This window comes from Puma concolor, chromosome A1, assembly GCF_028749965.1.
Source record: "Puma concolor isolate L17-30 chromosome A1, mPumCon1.1.hap2, whole genome shotgun sequence".
NCBI lineage: Eukaryota > Metazoa > Chordata > Mammalia > Carnivora > Felidae > Puma > Puma concolor.
This window is the reverse complement of record NC_141667.1, coordinates 223,000,456-223,025,102: the sequence shown is the minus strand read 5'-3', so window position 1 is coordinate 223,025,102 and position 24,647 is coordinate 223,000,456. Positions and strand designations below refer to the sequence as shown.

Here is a 24,647-nt window from a genome sequence, read left to right as displayed (position 1 = left end):
AATCTTTCTGTTCATAGTGTTTTTCTCTAATTTTCACCTTCTTTTTGTCTGTTTCGGTTTTAGTCTGACACTGTAGGGAAATTCACTGTGAAGTAAGGAACAAGTGAGCATGTGCCCTCTGTCCTCAAAAGTTGGCATGCAAGCCTGTGAACCTGGAAAGAGAACAAAGCTTTCTAATATGGTAAACCAAGAAAATGTAGATTAAGAAGCCTGGTTTCCTCTTCTTTGCATCAGCACATAACAGCTGTCAGATACCACTGAATAATCTACTCCTCCTGTTCCTGAAAGGTAGATGTCATTATGAAAGCATTTCCAAAAGGAAGTATGTTTTAATTTGGGACAATGGCACAAATGAAGTGGTAATGCAACAATAAAAGAGAAAATTTAAAAAGTACAGTATTTGCATTTGTGATTTTTTTTTTTTTTTTTTTTTGTCCCACCTCATTCCATTCTCTCCGGTGGTCCTTGAACCTTCACCAGCAGGCTGATATCCTGATAAACTCTACAAGTTAGAAGTAAAACAATGTAAAAGGCAAGGTGGGTGTGGCCGCGAAAGAGGTCATGGTGAACCAGAAGTGCAGCTACTCAAATGTATGCAGATAAAGCATTAGGTTCTAGGGCTGAAAGGAAGTACACCAGATCGAAGACTGCCCACGTGATACCTGATGACAGACTTCCAGGGAAAGAGCCCAACCTTTAGGTTTTTCTGCTTAGCCCTCGCTTCCAAACAAAGCAAGCTGCAAGACCAGTCGTAACATCAAGCAGTAGAAAGTTTTCCTTCCTTTGGGAAAAGCTAGTAAAAGCATCTCTCTATGCCCTCTTCTTGCCGAAAGGGCCAGCTTTCTCCTGAGGTCCCTGCTGTCAGAGAAGAGTTGCAAAGGCTGTGATGGCATCGTGCATAATGGCCATTAGAATAAAAATAGGAGTCTCTGTCCATCTAATCCTGCAAGAGTTAATTCCCTTCCCTGAGCCTCCCATTCTTCACCTGAAAAGGGTGGTAGGCAGATTGAACCAGAAAACAAAAGATTTATTTCTAAAAGACTTATTTTTTCTACTTCCTTTACTTCGTTCTTCCAATTAAAAAACTTCAGCACTAAAAACAGTCTAGTCTACCTGCTTCCCGTATACCTGAGATTAATTCACATACTTTCTGAGTAACATGATAAAGTCATCTTTAGAAACATATACACACTGGTTTCAGAAGGACACCCTCTGGGGTCTTGGCTGCCAGTCTGGTCCAGGCACACACGGTCAGAACCTTAATGCCAGTCAGCGTCCTTATCAGCATTCACTACCCATGTTCTAGATGATACTCTCTCAGGAGACAATACTTTCCTTTCTAAAATGTATACTCTTTGCTCCGAACAATGAGTATATGAATAGGTCTTCATTTGACTACCTGAACAATCAGCTTCTTATATTATTTATCCAAAGCAGAATCAACTCACCTAATTTGTGTCAAGTCACCAGGACTCTTTGTTGCATAAAAAACATTAAGATATCACCCAACTCTAGCATGAAAGGTTCTTCTGAAATATCTTGTGGCATCAGCATTTTCTAGGTAGTCTAGTACATACCAGTCAAAATTGACTTGATCTGCCAAACATGAAACTCATTCAGTACTGCCCCTGTAGGAGTCATATTGTTATTTACAACTTAATAAACAAAGTTAGCTTTGTTCCAGCCCTTATTATAGTTGAGACTTCCAAATTTACTTCATGTCCGACACTGCCAACGAAGTGTTCAAAGCACTTAATACTTACAAGTCACATCTTGTCCTTTCACATCCACATGAGAGACCAAGCCCTATTTCACTCTTGTTTAAATTTTATTATTGTGGTTATTAGTAATAAACCAATAGAACTAGGGTAACAAAGGGAAACGTTCAAGATAAGTAACTTCTTCCTTATGAATTAAAACACATGCACACACTTGAGTTACTCCCTCCCCACCCAATCCTAATGTACAGACAACTATACAAAACAGTCCGTAGAGCTCTGTGAGCAGCTGATACCAGGAGCTGGGCAAAGGACCCCAGCTGTATGCAGTCTCAGGCTGATGTGGGTCTAGATGACTAACTTCTCCACACTGAGAGTACTTGTGGTTTCATCCTCTTCATTTGACCCAAAATAGCCCGGGAGGTCCAGCATCCTCTGCTCAGCCTCAGTGAGGCCAAATGACGTATTATCATAGAAGGCAAACTCAGGGTGGGCTGGGAAACTCTGACACTTGTCTTTTCTACCCTGAGAAGGGCTCAGGGGGCTGACCCTCTGGTAGCTGTCTTTGGGGGCAGTGGGGGAAGGCTGCTTCCTTGAGACACTCCTGTGACTGGGGGACGGTCCCCTCCGATATCTGTGAGGCTCTGTTCTCTCACCTCCTACCACGAAGCTTGCCTGGCTGTCCCCCAGGTCTGGTTTCCTCACGGGCTGCCCCAAGGTGTAAGACTTAGGGGCAGGGCTCAATGGACCTCTGGTTGCACCCGCCCCTTCCGGTTTCTCGGGAAACGGGGCGGCGCCTCGACTGTGAGGCCGAAATCTGTCTTCCGCCTGGTCCCAGGTCCGCGTCCTAGAACTGTACGCCGGGGCCTGGCGTGGAGTCAGGGTGGACATGCTCCTCTCCCGGAACGGCCGGGCCTGCTTGGCTTCGTGAAAACTAGCGGTCCTCCTGAAGTGGGAGCCCCTGGGGTGGCTCCTTTCCGGCAGCGCCCCTCTGCCGCCCACGTGCCTCGTGGCTGACTTGCGGATCACAGTCTGGCTGGGGCTGACGGCGCAACTGGCCTGACACGCCGGGTGGTCGGGCCTGGAGGGGGGCCTGGCCGCGGCCCCGCCCGCCGGCTGCTCCAGAAACGGGGATTTGATCCGGAACTTGTTTGCCGCAGCTTCGTCTGGGCTTTCCACGTCTAAGGGGGGCACGACGGCGGCGGCGTCGATGGCCGTGTCTGTCAGGGGACTCTGAGACACGTGGTACACCTTGGTGGTTTCCGTCAGGCCCTTCTTCTTCATCTCCTTCAGCTGCTGCTGGGCCAGGCGGTAGCTGAACAGCGGGGGGATGATCTTCTGGGCGTTGGACTGCACGCTCTCGCTGCCAGAGGCGTCGTCCTCGGGAGCCGCGGGCACACTGCGCCTGTAGGTCAGGGGGATGCCCGCGTCCCCCGGGCCCCCCGCGGGCCCGTCGCCCGCGTCCGAGAAGCTGCCGCGCTGCTCGCTCAGCTCGCAGATGTTCTCCTCGTCCGAGTTCTTCCGGAAGCTGGGGGAGTGGATGGAGTTGTGTCGAGCCGGCGTGCGGCACTTCGGGGTGCGGCCGAACTTCCGCCACAGCGTGATGAGGACGGTGGCGAGGATGATGAACAAGCACAGGGAAATCCCAGTGACGGTCACGATGTTGTTGGACTTCACCGGACCCTGGGGCTGAAGCGGGGATGCACTGGATGGCTGGAAAGCTACAAGACAAGGGAGAGCAAATGTATTCTCTGGTATTGATTCTCTGCGTGGTTTTAAGGTTCTGATTATCTAGCAGTTCTAGAAAAAAACGTAAAATAAACAAGGACTGGGATTTCGGGTCTTAACACACGTGTCTCTGCTGGCAGCTTAAACAAAACCAAACAAAAAAAAAACCCCAAACAAAAAACAAAAACAATAACGACAACAACAACAAAACGAACAAAAAACACCAAGGCACACGGAAATGAGGTGAGCAGATAAACCACAATCAGGGGTGACTTCGGGGCTCACTGGCTCCTGCTAACACGTGTCTCAAATGTTCCACATAGAAAGCAGCAGCATAAGGAAAGTGTCAGGGTAAGATCAAGATAAGGTGAACACGGGATATCTATAGTTAAATGTACCTTTGAGATGCACATCAGAAAATTCCTATCAAGTATTAAAACCTGACATGCAAAATGATTCAGGTAGGTTGTATCTCAGTTCGCATATCTGAAGAAATTAATAGGTGAAAATAAGTCTTTAGGCAATAGCGAACGCTCCACGAATGTGTGTCATCCTTGCACAGGGGCCATGCTAATCTCTGTATGGTTCCAATTTAGTACATGTGCTGCGGAGACAAGCACAAGTCTTTAGGTAATGTAATGCAACTCAAGTTTCCCTTCTAATGTCAAAGAACTTGCTTTCCTGGTTGAAGCCTCTTCTGCTCACTGTTCTCTTTCCAGCTGTCCTCTCCTCTTGCCTCCTTCCATGGGGTGTTGATTTATCTTTTTCTTCCCTGCCGTCTCCAACTGCTTTGTCCCATGGCCATCAAAATGTTTCACCAAGCTTCAGACACCAGCTGGGGCCTCAGCCTGTACTGCCACTGAAATACCCAGGAAACTGAGACCACCTAATGCCACCGGGCCTCCCCTCTCTTACCTCTTTGTCACTGACCACCCTTCAGGGGCTTCCAGTCACCTGTCCTGTCCCATTGCCCCCCTAAGTCTTACCGCTACCAGCTCTGTGTGTCATGTCCATAACCCACTTTCCCACTGCTTCCCTGTCTTTTCTGCTCCCCCCCACCAATGGGATAGCCAAACTCCTCGGCATCCAGAACCTTTCCCTTTGCCTCCTTCCTTGCCTTACCTGAGGGGACTGGATCTCCTGAGGGGCACGGCTTCCCCTGCCCACCCTTTTGTGTGGAAGCTGCGATGCACACTTGTTTATAAGCAAACAAGACCAGCAGCACGGAGTGTTCCTCACTCTTCTCATTCCTGATTGCCATTTTCAACTGTTTCACCTCCGGATCAAAATTCTACTTAAAAAAAAAAAAATTCTCTATGCTGTACTTTCCACTTCCATGACTTACTTATTTTATAACTGTAAAGTCTGTACCTCTTAATCTTCTTTATTTTGCCCATCTGCCCCACTCACCTCCTTTAGGCAACAAGCAGTCTGTTCTCTGTTTAAGAATTAATTTTTTTGTTTTGTTTTTTAGATTCTACAAATAAATGATAGCAGGTGGTATTTGTCTCACTTATCTTAATACCTCTCCTTTATCCATTCCATCTACTGATGAGCACTTGGGTTGCTTCCATATTTTGGCTATTGTAAATGCTGCTGCAATAAACATAGGGTGCATGTATCTTTTAGAATTAGTGTTCATTTTCTTTGGGTAAATACTCAGTAGTGGAACTACTAGATCATATCATATTTCTATTTTTTTTAATTTTTGAAGATCCTTCATAGTATTTCTGCAGTAGCTGCATCAATTTACATTCCTACCAACAGTGCACAAGATGCTCTCTTTTCTCCATATCCTCACCAACACTATTTCTTGTCTTTTTCGTACTAGCCATTCTGTCTGCTGTGAGGTGATATCTCATTGTGGTTTTTATTTGTATTTCCCTGATGATGAGTGATCTTGACCATCTCCTCATGGGTCTGTTGGCCATCTGTACGTCTTCTTTGTAAAACTGTCTATTCATGTCCTCTGCCCTTTTTGAATTGGATTCTTTGTTGTTGTTTTTTGTTTTTGTCTTTTCTTTTTTTTTTTTTTTTTGGTGTTGAGTTTTGTCAGTTCTTTATATTTTTTGGATATTCACCCCTTATCAGATATATGCAAATATCTTCTATTCAGTAGGTTGCCCTTTTGTGTTGTTGATGGTTTCCTCTGTTGTGCAGCAAAAGCTTTTTATTTGTAGTCCCAATTGTTTATTTTTGCTTTTGTTTCCCTTGTCTGAGGATAAATATCCATAAATATGTTACTAAGGGTGATATCCAAGGTGTCTTCTACTCTTCTGATGCCCATGCCATCTACCCAGACCATCCGCCTAATGCCCCTCAACATTGCCATCCTCCAACCTTGTGGCAGCCATCAGTCACTAGCACCTGGGTCTCAGTCTTCCTTACCATCCTACAGGTAGGCCCAACTGGGCAATGTCAGTGCCCATCCAACATATAAAGCCTTACCATTGTTTGCAGCTGCTCCTCTTCTGAAATACTCAATTTCATAGCCTATTTTCAAGCTATTTTATGAATATTCAATTTCATAGCCTATTTTCTTCTCCTCTCACTCGGCCAATATTATTACACTGGTTTCTCAACCTCACTGCAATTTCTGATTCCCCAACTCATCCATTTATTTTCTCCCCATATGCCAGCCAACTCCTGGCCTCACTTCTCTCCCTACACTTATGATCCACTACATAAACCATTCTCTTACCAATAACCTCTCTCTGACCTTTATAACTGAGCCATCCTCCTTTCCCCGATCTACAGCAAAAGTCCATCCCTGGGTAAACCAAAACGTGAATTACCAGCTGCTGCACCAAGGTGCGGAGCACTGGTGGAGAAAATAATGCACCTGTGTGGGTCAGTGCCTCTGCATACCGACAGCCCCCAACCTCAGCTGACCACAGCAGGGGCAGCACAGGCTCCTAAGCAACTCAATTCTTTCATTCCCTACAAGTTTCACCACTTTTCTCAAGTCCCCTACCAACCCTCCTCCTCAGAATGCCACTGATTCACACAAAAATAGAAGCTATCTGGAAAGTACACCCCCAGCTTCTCTTGCCATTTTCTTCTCCCATGCAGACTTAGGAGCAGCCACACTTCTATTTACTTCTTTCTCTATGGAGTGGAAGAAGTATCTTCCTAGAAAGGTGGGTCCACCAAGTGCGCTCGGTCACCCTTCTCCAGGGGGATCAACCCTCTGTACCAATTCTCTCCAGCTTCTCCCCTATGCAGCTCCGTGCAAACATGCTTAAGCTCTCACTTTAAAAAGACCCTTCTAGAACCCTCTCACTACTGCCACAACCATCTTATTCCTTGTCCTCCCAGCAAAGCTTAAATAAAGAAGACTCTATATTTGCTGACTTACCCCTTCCACATCATCACCTCTGAGTCCTGCAACCTGACTCCAGAATTAGTTTCAGTGAAATAGTTTCTGCTGAGGTCATTAATGATCTCGTAGCTAAATTCAAAAAAATTTAGTCCTGATATTCCTTGACTGCAGTATTGGCTACTTCCCAACACTTCCTGAAACTTTTTCTCTTCTTGGCTTCACCGATAGTACTCACTTAATTTGGAGCAAAGAACATCGACTTTGGAGCAAGGCTCCATTAGCTCTACTCTCTCCACCAATGTCCCATCAACACGTTCACTTTCACATGCCCAAGACTCATCCTCTTTCCCCCAGAACCTGGGTCTCATCCAATATATCCAATCTCAAGGAAACAGCACCGCTGTCCATGAAGCTGCCAGTACTAGAATCCTGGTTTTAATCCTTGATACTTCCCTCTCCATCACTTTCCACATCCGGAGTCTTTGACCCCTTCCCTCCTCTGCCTCTCCACTGTCATCATTTCATTTTTCACCTGAAAAACACTTAACAGGCCTTGCTGCTGCCATTCCTACCCCTTCCAATGTATTCTCCATACTATAGCTAAGAGATCCCTCTGAAATACAGGCCAAACCTTGAAAGTCCCTTAGAATCTGGCTCCTACCTACCTGTCTGGGTTCATTTTTACCACTCCGTCTGGTACACTATGCTCTAGATACATTAAACTATTTTCAGTTCTTTGGCTGTCTTAATGTGCCATCTTCTTTCATGTTTTCATCCATTGTTCCCCTTGCTAAATTCCCTTTCTCACTTGGTTCACCTCAGTGACACCTACTCAACTCTCAAACTTTAGCTCAGATATCACCACCTCCAACAAAGGAGTTATTCCCAGCATGGATTTTCACCCCAGAAAGCTTCCATAATAAGCCGTGGATACTTTTTTCATTGTAGGCTCTACACTGTGCTGTATATTATTCCTGTGTGTCTGCTGAGCTACTATATCCTAAGTGCCTTCCAGATAGGAACAATGCCTTATCTTCATACAGTAAAACCTTGGTTTGCGAGTATAATTCATTCCAGAAACATGCTGGTAATCCAAGGCACTTGTATATCAAAGCAAATTTCAAGAACCACTGGCTCAATTGTGATCGTGTGGCATTTGGCATCATGTACTACTCGTACTGCAAGACATTGCTTGTTTATCAAGTTAAAATTTATTAGAAATGTTTGCTCGTCTTGTGGAACACTCATAGACGAGTTACTCGCAATCTAAGATTTTACTATATTCCCAACCCCAGTCATAGTAACTTACACATAGCTGGTATCCAATAAATGTTAGATTAATTCATTATTAAAAAGGTAATAGCAAAATGATCAATATCCCACCTGACAGAATGTGGACATATGGCAGTGGATCCTCCCATTCTCAAGTTTGAACGAGATGGTCAAATTAACATAGAACTTGACAAAAAAACATCCTTCAAAGCCAAATAAAACTAAACTCTTAACCAAGTGAACCTGGCTGAATGATGAAAGACTTGTTTCCTGACATCACTCCATTCAAGTACAGTGGCTGCTTACCTCCATGGGGAGCAGCAATTCAATTGCACATCATGGTCGCTTTATTTAGCTGTTATCTTTGACTGTGCTGGCTCCCTTCAAAACCATGGCTGGAGAAAAGCCCAAGAGCTGCTGACCTCACCCCTCTCTGCCTCATCTGCTTCCCTCTTTCACTTGAAGTGAAGATTTCCAGATGCTAAGCAGCCTACGAACAGATCTTTACATTTCCAAGGAGTGTGAAATAGATTGAATACGAAGATGAACACTTGGAAGAAATTATCATCTTTATCCACATAAGCATGTATCTGAGGACCTTTTTGCTAATTTATAATTTCTAGTTCCCAAATTTTCCAAAAATCTAGTACAAATTTCTAGTTCCCACCCAATATTAAAGAGTCAAGACAAAAGAACATGAAATAATTCCATATATCCTCAAAATTAATTGCTAATTCCAGGTTGTTGATGCTTCCAGAAAGCTAGACTGGCCCATGCAGAAAGGCAAGGTATTCAAGATAGGTAGCTTAGAAGGGTCAGATCTAATCCTCTGCTTTCTAGCTTTATGGTCTTGGGCAGGTCAGTTATCCTCTCTATGCTACAGAGTCCCAATTAAGTGTGATAATGTATTTAAAGTGCTGGCACATAGCAAATGGTCAACAAACCATTTATATCTTGTCACTTCTAAGGTACAGAAGCCAGTGACAATTGATTTTAAATTCAATTGAGTTCATCCATTCATTCACTCATTTATTCCTTCATTATGGAACTCTAGATAGAATATCTTAACACAACATGCCATCCCAGAATTGAGAGGAACAGATATATTTGAAGGTACTTATACCCAAGAAAGGAGCTGTGAAAGTGAAGGGGACTTATAAAGAAAGAGTAGACAGAGAATAGAGCCTAGAAAATAATACAAAATATAACTGGAGATAGAACAGATTCAGAGTGGGGTCAAGGCCTTATGAAAGAAGAGGGGCAGGCTAAGGGCTAGCAGAAGAGCTTAAGTCTGAGGAAAATCAGAAGAAAGAACATCCTCAGGATGCTGGAATAAAGGGAACAAGTCTGGCTGGAAAAATGAGACAGCAAAAATGAATTTGTAAGATCACATGTGGGGGACACTGGCCAAGGTGTTGCCACGTGCCTGTGGTTTTTGCTTAAAGATGCTCTGAGATCCAAACACAGAAAAAAATCTTAAGGGACAAAGAACTAGGGATGGTTTTCTAACCTGGAATTGGAGAGTGGAAAAAGTCAGGACTTGACAGAAGGACTTTATCTAAGGGTCAGGACCAAAGCAAAGGCTGTCAAATTAAATGGGGGGCTGTTTGTAGATCAGTAGGTGAGATGGTGTGTGGAAAGAACAAGGATTAGTATTACTGTAACCTGTAGCAAATGAATGGAATTCAACTCCATAAGCTGAAGCACACCTAACCGAGCTTGTCAGCATTACATCTATAAACCATTCATATCAAAATTCACTGAACACCCACGAGTGCCTTCAAGATGCTGAGAGGATGACAGAAAGGCCAGTCTCTAGATGATGACAAGAAGAAATCTCCCCACCTTCTCCTCCTGAATAGGGGTAATAAAGAGGAAATGAAAGGCCATTCAGGGATAAGACAGGGTGACTTGACCCATTTTGACAAATAACCATCTATATGGTCCCCTCGAGCTTCTCTGAGATGATGAGAAAAAGCATTTTTTACATGTTCTTCCACAATTTTAGCAGGAAGAAGTAAAGGATAGATAAGAAAACAAAAGCACAACCAAAAATACCTCAGGAAGAAAAGATCATCCCTCCTATTTTTGTATTTTTAAAAATGATTTCCTTGTCATTTCCCTGTCTTCCATAGTGTGAAATCCCCCGCCATCTCACTGGCCAGCTACTCCAGTCATAGAAAAACTACTGTGTATAGCCTTAGTGAAGCCAGCAGCAATAACAGAGTGTCAATGAGTCCACCTCTGAACTCAGGTTGGTGATTTTCAGGCAGGTCTAGGTTCAACAGTCCCTCTGTGGAGAGATTCCCGAAGAAAGAAGAATACCTACCAGCACACTCCTCCAGGGAACACAGGGAGGTCTCCGAGGACATTCCAGGGCAGCCAGGTCTGGAGGGGAAGGAAGTCAGGCACACGCGGCGTCGCTCTCTGACACCATCCCCACACGTGGCACTACACTGGCTCCACGGCTGCCACAGTCCCCAAGTTTCTGCAAGGACATTAGCCATGCTTTTAATGCTAGTTCATTTGAGAATCAGAATTTAACTGTACCCAAATGAAGCAGCAAACTCAAATCTCAGGCCTTGAAAAGTCAGTAAATAAAAATATTCCCAAAGATGTGGAAAGCTGGAAAGAGTGTGTAACCACCCTTAAAACAAAGGAAAGCTGTATAATTTACAAAATAGTAACCTTTTTGGAACTCATCAGAGAGCAAAGGTCACAGGACAACCAAATGGACTGAAGGAAACACAGCCTCCTCTAAGGCAAGACAGGATGCAAACCTTGCTTCCTGAGATAGATACCAGGCCTCATAAAAGCTAGTGGAAAGAAGTCATCTGAAAACATATGAACTGCTAGAAGCCTAGTGTGGGCTAGCATGAGAATATAGAATCCCTGGGAGCCATATCCTGCACTCCCTGGGAGTACATATCCTATGGGAATTTGTACCCACTTGCAGGTTCTTCGTGGATCTCATCAAATGCTCACAAGAAGGACTGAGGGTAAGTGCAAGGCCAGAGAGGGCCTTCCTTTTAGTTCAGGCCTGAGGATAGAAGGAGTGGCACTGTGGGAAAGACAAACCTCATGTGGATTCTCCTCCCCATCTGCTCTACCAACAAAAGCCTCAACCACTGGGGGGGAAGCAGCAGCCCTGTCACTTTAAGGGCACCAGTTGAGACACAATGCTGCTAAGGAATGCAAAAAGAAGGAAATCCTTCACCCCTGAAGAGGAGCAGAAAATATACTGAGTCCAGACTATTAGAGAGCTTCCACCACTGAAGAGAGGCAAGATCAAGAAGGCCCCATCCCTGAGACTCAGGGGCACAGCATTTATCTAAGACTAAGGATGAAATGGAACAAGAAAAAGCTCTCCAGCTCCCATCACCCAAACCCTACCCTGCACCATGCTAGCAATTTCCAAGTATCACTAATAACAACGCACTGCTACAGCAGGGGCAAGAGCGACAGATGACAACCTCTCTTGTGTGCAGGCTCAAGCCTAAAGCTGAGGGTGGAGAAGCCTGGCAAGCCAACTCCTACCCTAACTGCAAAGTAACATTAGAAAATTCTGAACTCTATCATGTACTGAGGATGGCCATAGCAACAGCACAAACCCAAACACAGCTTAATTCCTTAGTGCACTGACCCAATCCCCACACCAACGGCCTAGCAAAAATACGGTATGCCCATTTCCCCACATAAGTACTATTTATTGTTGTCTACAGTTCTAAATAAGATGTGCAACTTTCAACCAAAAATTATGAGACACACAAGCAGCAAGAAAAAAACTACCAATAAATAAAGTAATCAAGAGAACCAGACCCAAATGTGATCCAGGTATTAGAACTATCAGAGAGAGAAGTTAAAATACTATGATTAACATGAAAGACTTTAGTGGAAAGGTAAACAAGATGAATAGATAAAAATTTTCATTAGAGAGTTATAAACTAAGAAGAGGTGAATGGAATGCTAGAAATGAAAAACACAGAACAAAGATGAAGAATGCCTTCTAGAATGCTCATAAGTAGACTTACTGAGGAAAGAAACAGTAAATTTAATATAGGTCAATAGAAATCACTCAAACTGAGACACAAAGATTAAAAAGAGAGAGTGGGGGTGCCCAGGTGGCTCAGTTGCTTGAGTGTCTGACCTTGGCTCAGGTCATGATCTCATGGTTCGTGGGTTTGAGCCCCATGTCAGGCTGTGTGCAGACATGCTCAGCCTGCTTCAGATTCTGTGTCTCCCTCTGTCTCTGCCCTCCCCTGCTTGCGCTCTGTCTCTGTCTCTATTGAAAATAAAACATTTTTAAAAAATAAAAAAAAATTAAATTAAAAAAATAAAAAATAAAAAGAGAGAGTGAATAAAACAGAATGGAATATCCAAGATCTGGGGGACAATATCAAATAATCTCTTGCTCATGTTATTAGAATCCCAAAAGAAATCAAAAAATGACCAAGAATTTTCCAAAATTAATGACATATACTAAGCTCTACCCAAGATGCTCAGAAAACATCAGGCAGAATAAATACAAAAAAGCAAATAAAAAGAAGTTAGACACACTATATTTAAACTGATAAAAACAAACAAACAAAAAAAAAACTTTTAAGGCTGTGGGAGGAGGAGGGAAGGTGGAAGCAGCAAACACATTGTATGTGGAAGAATAAAGATGAGAAATTGAGCAGACTTCTTGTCGTGTAATCCAAGGATAGTGGAGTAGTATCTCTAAAGAAATGAAAGAAAAAAAAAAAAGACCGATCCAAAATTCTTCCAAAAATTAAGGAGAAATAAAGATTTAGACAAACAAAAATCAATAAAATTAATTACCAGCAGACCCTCACTACAAGAAATGTTAATAGAAAATCCTTCAGGCAGAAGGAATATGATACCAGAAAAAAAATTGTGTCTGTACAAAGAACTGAAAAGTGCTGGAAATGGCATTTATAAAGGTAAAAATAAAACTCATTTTTTCTTATTTTTAAATGCTCTAAACTATAACTGCTAAAGAATAATAGTACTATGTATTCAGAGCATATATAAAGTAAAATGTATGACAATAATCACACAAAGAATGGGAGTAATGAATTGGGAGTGTACTATTAATTAGGTCCTTATGCTACATGTGAAGCAAAACATTATTACTCAAAGGTAGATCAAGAATAATTAAAGATATATATTGTAAACTCCAGGACAACCACAAAAAACATTTTAAGGTATAAACAGTAAACCAATAGTGTGGTTAAACTAACTCATAAAAAATATTCAATTAACACAAAAGAAGGCAGAAATGAGGAAAAAGAAACAAAGAACAGAAGAAACAGAAAACTACCAAGATGACAGATCTTAATCTAACCAAATAATGGTTACACTAAATATAAATAATCTAAACACACCTCTTAAAAGATAGAGATTGTGAGATTGGGTAAAAAAGCATGACCTAACTATATGTTACTTAAAATAAACTCACTTAAAACACTAATTCAAAAAGATATATGCATTCCAATGTTTACTGCAGCATTATTTACAATACCCAAGATATGGAAGTAACCAAAGTGTCCATTGATAGATGAATGGATAAAAAAGATGTAAGGTAGGTACACACACACACACACACACACACACACACACACACACACACACACAGGAATAATACTCATCCACAAAAAAGGATGAGATCTATAGGGCAAAAAAGGATGGACCTATAGGGAATTATGCTAAGTGAAATAAGTCAGACTGGGAAAAATAAACACTATATGATTTCACTCATATGTGGAATCTAAAAAACAAATGAATAAACAAACAAAAAGCAGAACTAGATGTATAAATACAGAAACAACCTGATGGTTGCCAGAAGGAAGGGGGTGATGAGATGGGAAAAATGGATGAAGGGAAGAGAGAAATACAGGCTTCCAGTGAAGAAATGAGTAAGTCATAGGAATAAAAGGCACAACACAGAGAAAATAGTCAAAGACATTGTAATAGCATCATATTGTGACAAATGGTAGTCACACTTGTGTTGAGCTAAGCATAACATATAGAGAAGTTGAATCACTATGTTGTACACCTGAAACTAGGTAACATTGTGTGTCAACTATACTCAGTTAAAAATTTTGGGGCGCCTGGGTGGCGCAGTCGGTTAAGCGTCCGGCTTCAGCCAGGTCACGATCTCGCGGACCGTGAGTTCGAGCCCCGCGTCGGGCTCTGGGCTGATGGCTCAGAGCCTGGAGCCTGTTTCCGATTCTGTGTCTCCCTCTCTCTCTGCCCCTCCCCTGTTCATGCTCTGTCTCTCTCTGTCCCAAAAATAAATAAAAACGTTGGAAAAAAAAAATTTAAAAAAAAAAATTTTTTTTTCACTAAAAAACTTACTTTAAATATTAAATACATAAATAGGTTAAATATTAACAGTTGGGAGAAGTTAAACCCATGAACATTCATTAACCGAAAACTGGAGTAACGATATTAGCATCAGACAAGGTAGACTGCAGAACAAGGGATACTACCAGGAATAAGAGGGACATTATTACATAATGATAAAACGGTTAATCTAGAAAGGAGTCTTAACAATCTTAAATGGGGGTGCACCTACCACCAGAGCTTCAAATTCATACCAAATATTCCCAGAACAGTTTAATGACTGACACATGCAAGCATCTCTTCCAAGCATCTATGTAATCACTGCCAGATAGAATAATTAAGTAGTCTCCCACAAAAAATTGTTCTAAGACCCTTCTCTATCAGTACCCATCCAACCTCAAGACCCAGGTCATACCAACCCTGGGCACCAAAACACCCTCTGCATAAAAGTCTTTCTTCATCATTTATGGACAAAAGTTCAATACATTCACAGGTATATAAAGCACTAGGAAAACATAAGAACACATAGGGCAGATACATTCTCAGGTAATCCAAGTGGTGCAATCTTTGAAATGAGTCATGGAGTATGAGCTCTTTAAAGCAATTAAAAGTCTCTGGGATTTTCACAAGAGTGGGAGCATTACAAACCACAACCCTGGACCAACATCAACTGAGGTGTGGTAATTATGTTCCATCCAGAGGTCCAACTGAACACAATATTGGTTCTGTGTCTCCAGATTACACTGCAGCTCCTCAAATGGAAGAACAATAAGCCAGCTTTGTCCTTAAGCTACAGAGCTATTCAGACACTAAGCCCCTCGTGCCTGCAAAGCTTTGGGACTCTCATATTAAACTCTCTTTGAATTAAAGTATGGTGATTTATTTTTGAAAAATCAACTGGGAATTCCACTACTGAGAAATCTAAACTGAAAATTAAGTCAGTGCATAGTTTATCCTTCTCTTATGCTCATATTTAAGACCACAAAAGGTAGAATTACAAATGCTAATAATCTTTTTGTAAACTCTCATTTACTTTACATGAATATAATTTATTTAATATATAAAGTTATTTGTCAAACTAAAAACAAAAATTCCACTAGTAGTGGCCAGGAAAAAAAAAATCAAAGTTTTAATAAAAGCATGAATATTATTGTCAAAAATTTCATGTTTATAGAAGCACTTTCAACAATAGCCAAATTATGGAAAGAGCCTAAATGTCTGTCCATCAATTGACAAATGGATAAAGAACATGTGGTTTATATATACAATGGAATACTACTTGGCAATGAGAAAGAATGAAATCTGGCCATTTGCAGCAACATGGATGGAACTGGAGGGTATTATGTTAAGTGAAATAAGCCAGACAGAGAAAGACAAATACCATATGTTTTCACTTCACTCATCTGTGGATCTTGAGAAACTTAACCGAAGACCATGGGGGAGGGGAAGAGGGGGGAAAAAAAAGGCAAATCACAAGACAGGGAGGGAGGCAAACCACAAGAGACTCTTGGATACTGAGAACTGAGGGATGATGGGGTGGGGGAGAGGGGAAAGTGGGTGATGAGCATTGAGGAGGGCACTTGTTGGGATGAGCACTGGGTGTTGTATGGAAACCAATTTGACAATAAATTATATAAAAACAATTTTCATTTTGAAATGTTGTGTCTCTTTCCCTTGGAAGTAAAATCATGGTTTGTAGGACAATCAACAAAAAGTAAACATTTAGGCTACATCTTATCTCCTTTAATTTTAAGCCACATTAATCAAACAGGAACATAGGAAATCAACCAAAGCAATTAACAAATTTAGTCAGGCAAAAATTTTTAATGCTTTAAGTAATTCTGTCTGTTCCCTGAAGATTTCTACCAATAACTTTGAGGGAAATACTAGGCTAAATGAAAAGTCATTAGATAAATGTAGTTCGTGTTTTAGAAATAAAGAGCAAGATGATCAATATTTCAAATACTTTTCATGAATGAAAGCTGTTTTGTTTTGTCCTGGTTAGATGTCCATACATGCACTCACACTACATAACAAACCTGTTTGGCCAGCATAAATACCTTTCAGGCTACTATAGAGGATATTAATTCTGAATGAGCAAAATTTGTCTGGAATAGGAAAAGGGAAATTTGTTTCCACCCCTCAAGACTATCTGAAAGAATACAGCCCATGAAATAGTCACAACTGGAAGACATTTTGCTCAAGAAACTAAAGCAACTAAACAAAACACGCTTATAAAAAAAGTTCTTTAGGGGCGCCTGGGTGGCTCAGTCAGTTGAGCGTCTGACTCTTGGTTTCAGCTCAGGTCATGATCTCACAGTTTGTGGGCTCAAGCCCCACAATGGGCTCACATCAGGCTCTGTGATGACAGTGCAAAGCCTTCTTGGGATTTTCTTTCTCCCTCTTTCTCTGCCCCTCTCCCACTTGTGCTCTATCTCTCTCTTTAATAAATTTAAAAAATAAACATTAAAAAAAAAGACATTAGCTTAAAGAAAGAAAGAAAGAAAGAAAGAAAGAAAGAAAGAAAGAAAGAAAAAAGAAAGTTCTCTAGACAAGAGTAACTAAAAGCAACAGATGGAGCAAAGGCACCTGGATAAGCAGTTCAGACTTTCTGTGCACAGAACAAGGCTCATTTATATTGGCCAAATCATGCTTGTGGGTTCCAAAGTGGGTTATGTGTGTTTCAAGACGGGTGGACAGCACCAGACAAACCAGTGAGATGAGAAAATAGTATAACTTTTTTCAATTTAAACATTTTACATTATTTAATACATGAATTGACAGTTGATTATATGGGAGGCAGTGAAGAATAATGGTAAAAACCAGTCAACCATCAGTAGTGGTTAAGACACTTAACCACCAATTGAGCTCAGGCAAGTTACTTATTTTGTGCTTCTATTTCTTCACCTATAAAATTGACAAAATTATAAGCCTAACTAATAGGGTTGTTATGAAGATTAAACAGGTTAATATTTATAAATCACTCAGAACAGTGCCTGGTTACAAAGTAATCACTATATAAACATTAGCTTTATTATGTCAGATGATCGCACACAGGATGTCAGATATCCTACAGGATATTCCTAAGGAATCCCAAAAGAAGAGTTTATTCTTGGAAGGATTTACAGATTCATTCACTTTCAAAGAATATGGAGTAGTGCAGCATCTAGGGGTCTACTTACATGAATTTTTACAACTGTATTTTCTAGCTTTAGGTAAACTAACTCCCAAAGTGGACAAGTAGCTTAAAAAAGATTCTGGCGGAGAATTAAAGATAATGCACAACGTGCAAACAGGAAGGAACTGGCAGGGTTGATAGTTCTGTCCTTGGTAAAAAGCTCTTGTTCAGTCATTATGAAAGAAAAACCATACCATTTAATCTCAGAAACAAGAAGATGGCCTAAAAATTAAATTATCAAGGAAACTATAAATATATACACTTTTTATTTATCAAAAAAAAAAAACCTAAGTTAAAAAAAGTTATGTGACTATGACTTCATATCCTCTATCATATTCATTATCAACTTTTACCCTAAATTTATATACTCCTGTCTGAAACGGGATGCTGGGCAGATGTGCTCAGCATTTAGGATTTCTCAACTTATTTTTGTAAGTTATTACAGTGCTATGCCAAGATTACTAACACTCCCCTACCAGGATCTCAGGCAGCATCCCATAGCCAAACACATTAACATTTCTGCAGAGAAAAATATGAACATTCACACCAAGTAGGATTAATGAAGACCATGAATAATTTTTGGTTAAATGCAGCACATCTATTTTGCATTTCCTGTAAACTGTTATTTACTTACTATCTTCAGGTCTGAAGATATATTTGGAAAAAGAGACAGACATGTCAAACACATTACTCCATTGTTCAAAGGAACTAGTAAGAAATTCAGTGGAGGCAGCAGCTCACACAAGTCATGGCGGGTTCAATGGGGTCCCTAAATGATACCATTTAGCAAAAAAAAAAAAAAAAAAAAAAAAAAGTCAGCTGCCAATTTTAAGTGGAAAATGAAAAGAAGAGAACTCGATTCAGTCATACATTTTTTATACTAAAACCAGGGAAGGCACTGAGGTCCCCATTACTAGCATAAATGTCAGTGATTAGCCGGAGTCTCCTTCCTTCTGCCCTCTCCAGTGTCTTCTCCCTGCTGCTGTGGGGAAAACTCAGTCTTTAAACGAGCAGAAGAATCAGCGGGAACCCCAACGGCTGGGAGAACCACAAGGTAGACCTCCTGCTCCCAGTGTTTTTAATCAAATGGCTCAAATGTCTTTATATCCCTTGGTTTGTTTCCACTAAATTCAATTAGACTTTTTTTTCCTCTTAACTTCTTTTGAAAAGGCAAGTGTAGCTTGAATGATTAAATTAGCTGAATATAATTTTTCTATGCTAATATCTGGACCGGCCACATTTGCATTCAATTTTCACTTGAATAAAACATGTATTGAACAGCTATTAAAGTGCCAGGCCTACTAAGTGGGCCAAATAAATATCATAAATAGCTTCATGGCAGCGCAAGTTGGCTTTTCCCACCAAATGAGCTTCCCCCATGAGAGTGAGGGTGGGCATAAGGCTGAGGGCAGGGGGAGAAAGACACTGAACAAACCACGACAGAAATGATCAATGCCATGAAAGAGGAATGAAGGATGCCATGCCAACTTACGGCAAGGGAATTTAGCAAGTGTGGGGTCAAGGAAGAGTGACCCAAGTGAGGACTTGGGAGACAGGTTAACGTCAACCAGGTGAAAGTGGGAGGAGGCTCCCGCCCAGGGATGGTGACTGTGGGTTGGGCAGCCCGGCCACAGAGGGCCCTGTGGATTCTCATCCTCATATCCAGTGAGGTGACTGACAGTTTGATTTTAAGCGGGGGAACAACCTCAGCAGACCTGAGTTTTACATAATCTCTCTGGCTGCAGTGAGAGAACGAAGTGGACAGCGGAGGGAGCTGGAATCGATTAGGAATCTGTTGCAATAGGTTAGCTAAGGGATGACAGAGGTTTAAACCAAGTGGTATCCGCAGAACTGGGGAGACGTGGAGAGATTCAGACACCGAGGAGACAAAACTCATAGGACTTAGTGATTTATTACTTATAGGAGGTGAAGGAGAAGCGGAAAACTCCTGGGCTTCTGGTCTGAACAATGAAAGGGGTGGCGGAGGCCTTACCGAGGAGCAGGTTTAGGGGGTAAGATGATGAGTCGAATTCTAGGTATGTGGCTTTTGAGAGAGATGGGAGACCCGTGAGGGGTGACAGCTGTGCAGCAGCACTTAGATGCAGGGCAGGGATGCCAGTCTGGAGTCACTGGCATCAGGATGGTAATCACCTAGTGGGTGTGTAAATAGTATAAGGCGCAGAAGTCCAGGGGCGCCTGGGTGGCTCAGTCGGTTAAGTGTCCGACTTTGGCTCGGGTCATGATCTCACGGTTTATGAGTTCGAGCCCCCCATCGGATTCTCTCCTGACAGCTCAGAGTGGAGCCTCCTTCGGATTCTGTGTGTCTCTCTCTCTGCCTCTCCCCCACTCACGCTCTGTCTCTCAAAAATAAACATTAAAAAAAAAAAAAAAAAAAAAGGCGAGGAAGTCCAATAGTTAATGGATGAGACCAGGTGGCAGAACTGGCAGGCGAAGGAGACCATGAAGGAACAGCCAGGCAGGTGGGAGGTAAGCGAGGCGAGTGTGAGGTCACGGAATCAAGGTCAATGAAGACACAGGCTGCAAAGCGCCCCTGGGTTTTGGGACCTTGGAAGTCATCCACTGGCTGCTTTAGTGAGAGCACTTTCAGGGGAGGAGTGTGGCTTAGACGTGGGCTGAAAAGTGCACGTGAGGTGAGGAAATACACCGCAGTGTATAGGTGACTTTTTCAAGAACCTGGGCTATAAAAGGAAGGAGAGAGAAAGACGGTATTATGTGGGGGAGAACCAGGGGATGAGGGGTGGTGTTGGCTGTATTTTTAGATAAGAGAATTAAGCATATTTCAGAGCTGTTGGGGAGAAGCCCATCAAGGGACAGTTAGAGACAGAAGAGGGAGAGGGCATCAGGATTAACAGAGGATTCCTGATATGAGCAAAGACACTGGGGTCCACAGCAGAGGGCAAGGTTGACCTCGCACTGGAGGAGTGACACTTCTTCCATGGTGGTGACAAAGGAGGACCGATGGCTGCAGGCGCACAGATATTTTAGTGGGAGGGTGAGGTGGCTCGTACCAGATGGCTGCCAGCTGCCCTGTGTGGCAGGAGACAAACTCAGCTCTGAGAGTCAGCCATGGGGCAGGGGTTGAGGTCTGCGGGGGCGGTGTTCTAGAGAACAGGAGCAGCGCTGGCCAGGGTAGCATGGTGGGCCCGGCTGAGGAGGGAGGTGCAACCCACTCCCAGTGCCCCTGTCTCCCGGGTGTGACCTCATCCAGCCTCCATGCAGTGGGCAGGCAGCTGGATTCGTGCATCAGAAGGATAACACGGCACAGGAGTTTAGGGTATTGGTAGGAGAGAGATGAAACGGGCCATAGAATCTAGGCTGGACAGAGAGGTGAGTGCAAGCAGAGAAGTGACCACAGGGTGCAGAGAAAGTCAAAGGCAATGAGCTTCCAAGGAGAGAAAGTGGGTGAATTTGGAGCAAGAAACACTTGGGGTTCCAAAGACAGACGCTTGGGCCCTCAGGGTGCATGGAGCTCAGCGGGGATGAAGACGTAAGCAAACGGGACAATCCCTGCCGCATGATTCTCTCGCCAAGACCAGGCCTGCACCCAGGAAAAGGAAAAGAAATGCAAAGAGGAGCATGGGGCATGGATGGAATGGTAATAACCCCACTTCTTTGTGATTAGGTAGGGCATTATGCAAAGAATTGAGAATCTGAACTTTTGTTGGGAAATCTCGCTTTGAAATCTCACTTCTAAAGAAACTCATTCCTGTAAATGAAAGATGTAACAGGAAAGAGACATGATCCGCTAGAGGAAGCCAGAAGTTAACTACATACAATTTGAGATTTAGCTTTGAATTCTGCTCTTACCTGCCACGGATTTGCTATATGATGTAATAATAGAACTTTTTTAACTATAATGCACAGCAGCTAAGGTTTATTGGAAGCACCTGGTCCCTATATGCCAGGCACAATGCGGAGAACCGTGCACATGTATTTCACTGAATTCTCACAACTCTGAGGCAGAAACCATTATTATCCCTGTTTTACTAATGGGGAAACTGAGACCTAGAGAGGTAAGCAGGGAGCTGGGTCTGCTTATCATTACTCCTAGTTTTTCAGATAAGGATGGACAATGCCATTTGCGACATTATGAGAAGGGAACCATAACAACGATGGTACAGCTCACCTAAATTCAAAATAATAATTTTCACTGCATGAATGCACCAGTTTGGTTAAAAATGTTTTGAAATCTCAATACCAACCAGCCTAGGCGGCCCTTTCGGTTAAGCAACAGACTTCAGCTCAGGTCATGATCTTGTGGTTTGTGAGTTCAAGCCCCACATCAGGCTCCGTGCTGACAGTGCAGAGCCTGCTTGGAACTCTCTCTCTCTCTCTCTCTCTCTCTCTCTCCCCCTGCCCCTCTGCACCTTGTGCGCGCGTGCTCTCTCTCAAAATAAATAAATAAACTTAAAAACAAAATCTCAATACGAACCTATGTTTCTCTGGATTAGCATGCACTCCCTCTCCTTTGTGGAAAAATGGCTTCTGCTTGAAACGCCAAAGTCAAAGCAGTATTTATTCCTCCCCATGTCAAACAAAGTGCAGTTGAATACTGTTCTCCTCTCTCCCAAGGTCAGGCTGTTTTCAGCCAGCCGAATGGTCCCTTCCCCAGGGCGTCTGGGGGCCTCCTTGAAGACCCCGATCACTCCCTGGACGAAGACGCACGGGGGAGGCAGCACCATCACCTCCACTGCCGACTCACACGTGAGTTCCGGCACCGTCACCAGTTTGTATCCAAATTTCTGGGCCAGGTCAATGGGTCCCGTGGAGGTAATGACCGAGTCTTGGCCGAGCAGCTTCAGCACCACAGTGACGTAGGCTTCCGGCCCCACGGGTGCACAGCCAAACTCAACCCACTGACCTTGAGAGAGTTGTGTCCTCTTGCTGGTTCTTATCTCCAGCGGCTGTCCTGGACTCGTTCTTGCCTCGGGAAGACTGTTGGTAAAGATGACATCCACCAAGATGTCAGGTTGGTCCGCAGGGAATGAGCACAGTGGTTGACTGGTAAAAAGGCCCACCTGGAAGGTGCCTTCTGCTGCCCTGGATGTCCTATTCAGGTCAACATGAAAGACAGGCCATTCCACCTTGAGAAAGGCACTTTGCTCCCACAGGTGGACTGGAGTGCTGTTGTCTGCCGCTTCTGGAGTCATGGTGAACCAGTAGTCCCCCGCCTCCTTGAAGTAGAAGCATTCGAACTCCAGTGTTCCCCAGGACTGGTTGGTCAGGAGGTATTTGGTGGTAACAGTCTGATTGGTGTTGGCCTCCAACAACAGGATAGATACATTCCTCAGCGTCCCATTAGCCCCACTGACATACTGGAAACCCACCGATACTGTATTGTTGCTTAGTGCTACATGGCCGGGCTTTCCCAAGAGGAGGTATTCAGCTTCTGCAAGAACTGAAATGAAATGGTGAGAATTGGTTTTACAAAGGGATCTTTGAGCAGCACTGTTGGAGACATGAAAGAAAGCAGCACTTTAAACATAAGAGAAGTGTGAAACTCAGCCAAAGGGTGCGTTGAGTGATGCTGAGTGCGGATTCTGTTAGTTGGGCACCTGCACTGTTTTCATTCTAAAGTGGCTCTGCACGTTCATCCTCTTTCATGGTTATGCTTAAAACAAGGAATTAGAGATAAATACCCTGAATTCACTGCATTCAGCAAAGCAACACATCTGCAATGAAAATCTATAAAGCGAGAGTAACAATTGATCATTCTCAAGATGTAAATCCAATACCTTACTTTTCTCATTTTAATTTGTTAAAAAGAAAAGGGGGGGGGGGAAAGCCCTACATGGAGACATTTGCCCCCCAGGATGGCAAACCCAGACTTCATAGTTTCAACCTACCTGGGTTGAATCTGGGAATCTGAAATTTCTTGCACTAGAGAGGTTATCTCCATGATAAAAAATACCTGCTAAAGACACCCAACTCCCCCCCCCCCCCCCCCGCAAAAAAGACATCTTGGCCTGAAAATAATCCCTTCTGTTCTTTTGCTAATAACTTCTTGCCCCACCCTCCTTCCCATAAAAACCTTCCATTTTGTGCAACTTTTAGGACCATCGCTACTTGCTAGATGGGACGCTGCCTGATTCAGGAATTGCTTCATAAAGCCAATTAGATCTTCAAATTCACTCAGTTGAGTTTTGTTGTGTTTTGTTTTGATAAATCATAGTCTGGTGTCTAGGTATTTGGGGGAAATGGATAAACAGTAAAGTGAGAAAACTTGATTTGCATGATGCAATACAGACGGCTGTAGATGACTTAAAATGGAAGACATAAATATGCTTCCAAGTTATTTTCTGATATTCAAGCCAAGTACTTAAGCATTTCCACTAGTAAAGGAACCAGTGCCCTTGGTTCGTATGAAGCAGAAATTTTTAGATGAATAAGAATTGCTGACACTTTCTTCTGCACAGGTCATCCAAGGGATAGAGCGAATGTTTATGAAATAGCCAGGCTTCTCGGCAATTTTAGTGACATCACAGTAACCATTGCTAGCCTCGATGTGATAGATGACTGCTAGCCCACAACTATCACTCAGTTAAGATCAATCGTATCTTTTTAAAAAAGAAACCCATCAGAGCAGCTCAAGTAAAGAGTGGACACAGACACACAGGAATCCTTGTTTCTATTTTGAATCCTATCCAAATACATATCAAAGGAGACAGCATTTGGCAGGGCAACAATCAGCGGGCCCATGGCTAGGGTAAGAAACAATTCTAGATTTAAGGCACTCCAGGGTTCTTTTGGCTTGAAAAATAACATGTGTGAGCATGAATTTATTATTCTTATTGTGATTATCTTATACATACATAATATACACATATCATGGCATACATATCATATATGTCCAAAGGCCATCAAAGTGTTATCTGGGCTGGTGGTCTTTAAATATACCCTCACGTGTATTCGGTTAATGATCATGAGAATCAGTACGTGAATATATTGGCACATAGAGGGTTTTTTTTTGTGTTTTTTTGAACGTTTATTTATTTATTTTTGTGAAAGAGAGAGACAGAGTCAGAGCATGAGCAGGGTACTGGCACAGAGAGAGGGAGAC

General features: G+C 42.6%; 1 protein-coding gene and 1 pseudogene across 3 annotated transcripts in view; both read right to left on the bottom strand.

Annotated features, from left to right (window-relative positions):
* Nucleotides 1-1,809: 1,809 nt before the first annotated feature.
* Nucleotides 1,810-24,647, bottom strand: part of THSD1 (thrombospondin type 1 domain containing 1) — a 28,878-nt gene continuing 6,040 nt past the window's right edge. For 2 of the 3 annotated variants that reach the window (XM_025924828.2, XM_086712916.1), the window contains exons 3-5: nt 22,020-22,985; nt 10,370-10,528; nt 1,810-3,439 (exon numbers count right to left, since the gene is read on the bottom strand). In XM_025924828.2, the coding sequence (XP_025780613.2) occupies nt 2,067-3,439; nt 10,370-10,528; nt 22,020-22,985 (2,498 nt within the window). In that variant the 3' untranslated portion in view covers nt 1,810-2,066. The remainder of the gene's footprint in view (nt 3,440-10,369; nt 10,529-22,019; nt 22,986-24,647) is intronic. The other variant, XM_025924829.2, reaches the window with a different exon arrangement.
* LOC112861819 (U6 spliceosomal RNA) lies at nt 3,966-4,066 on the bottom strand (annotated as a pseudogene).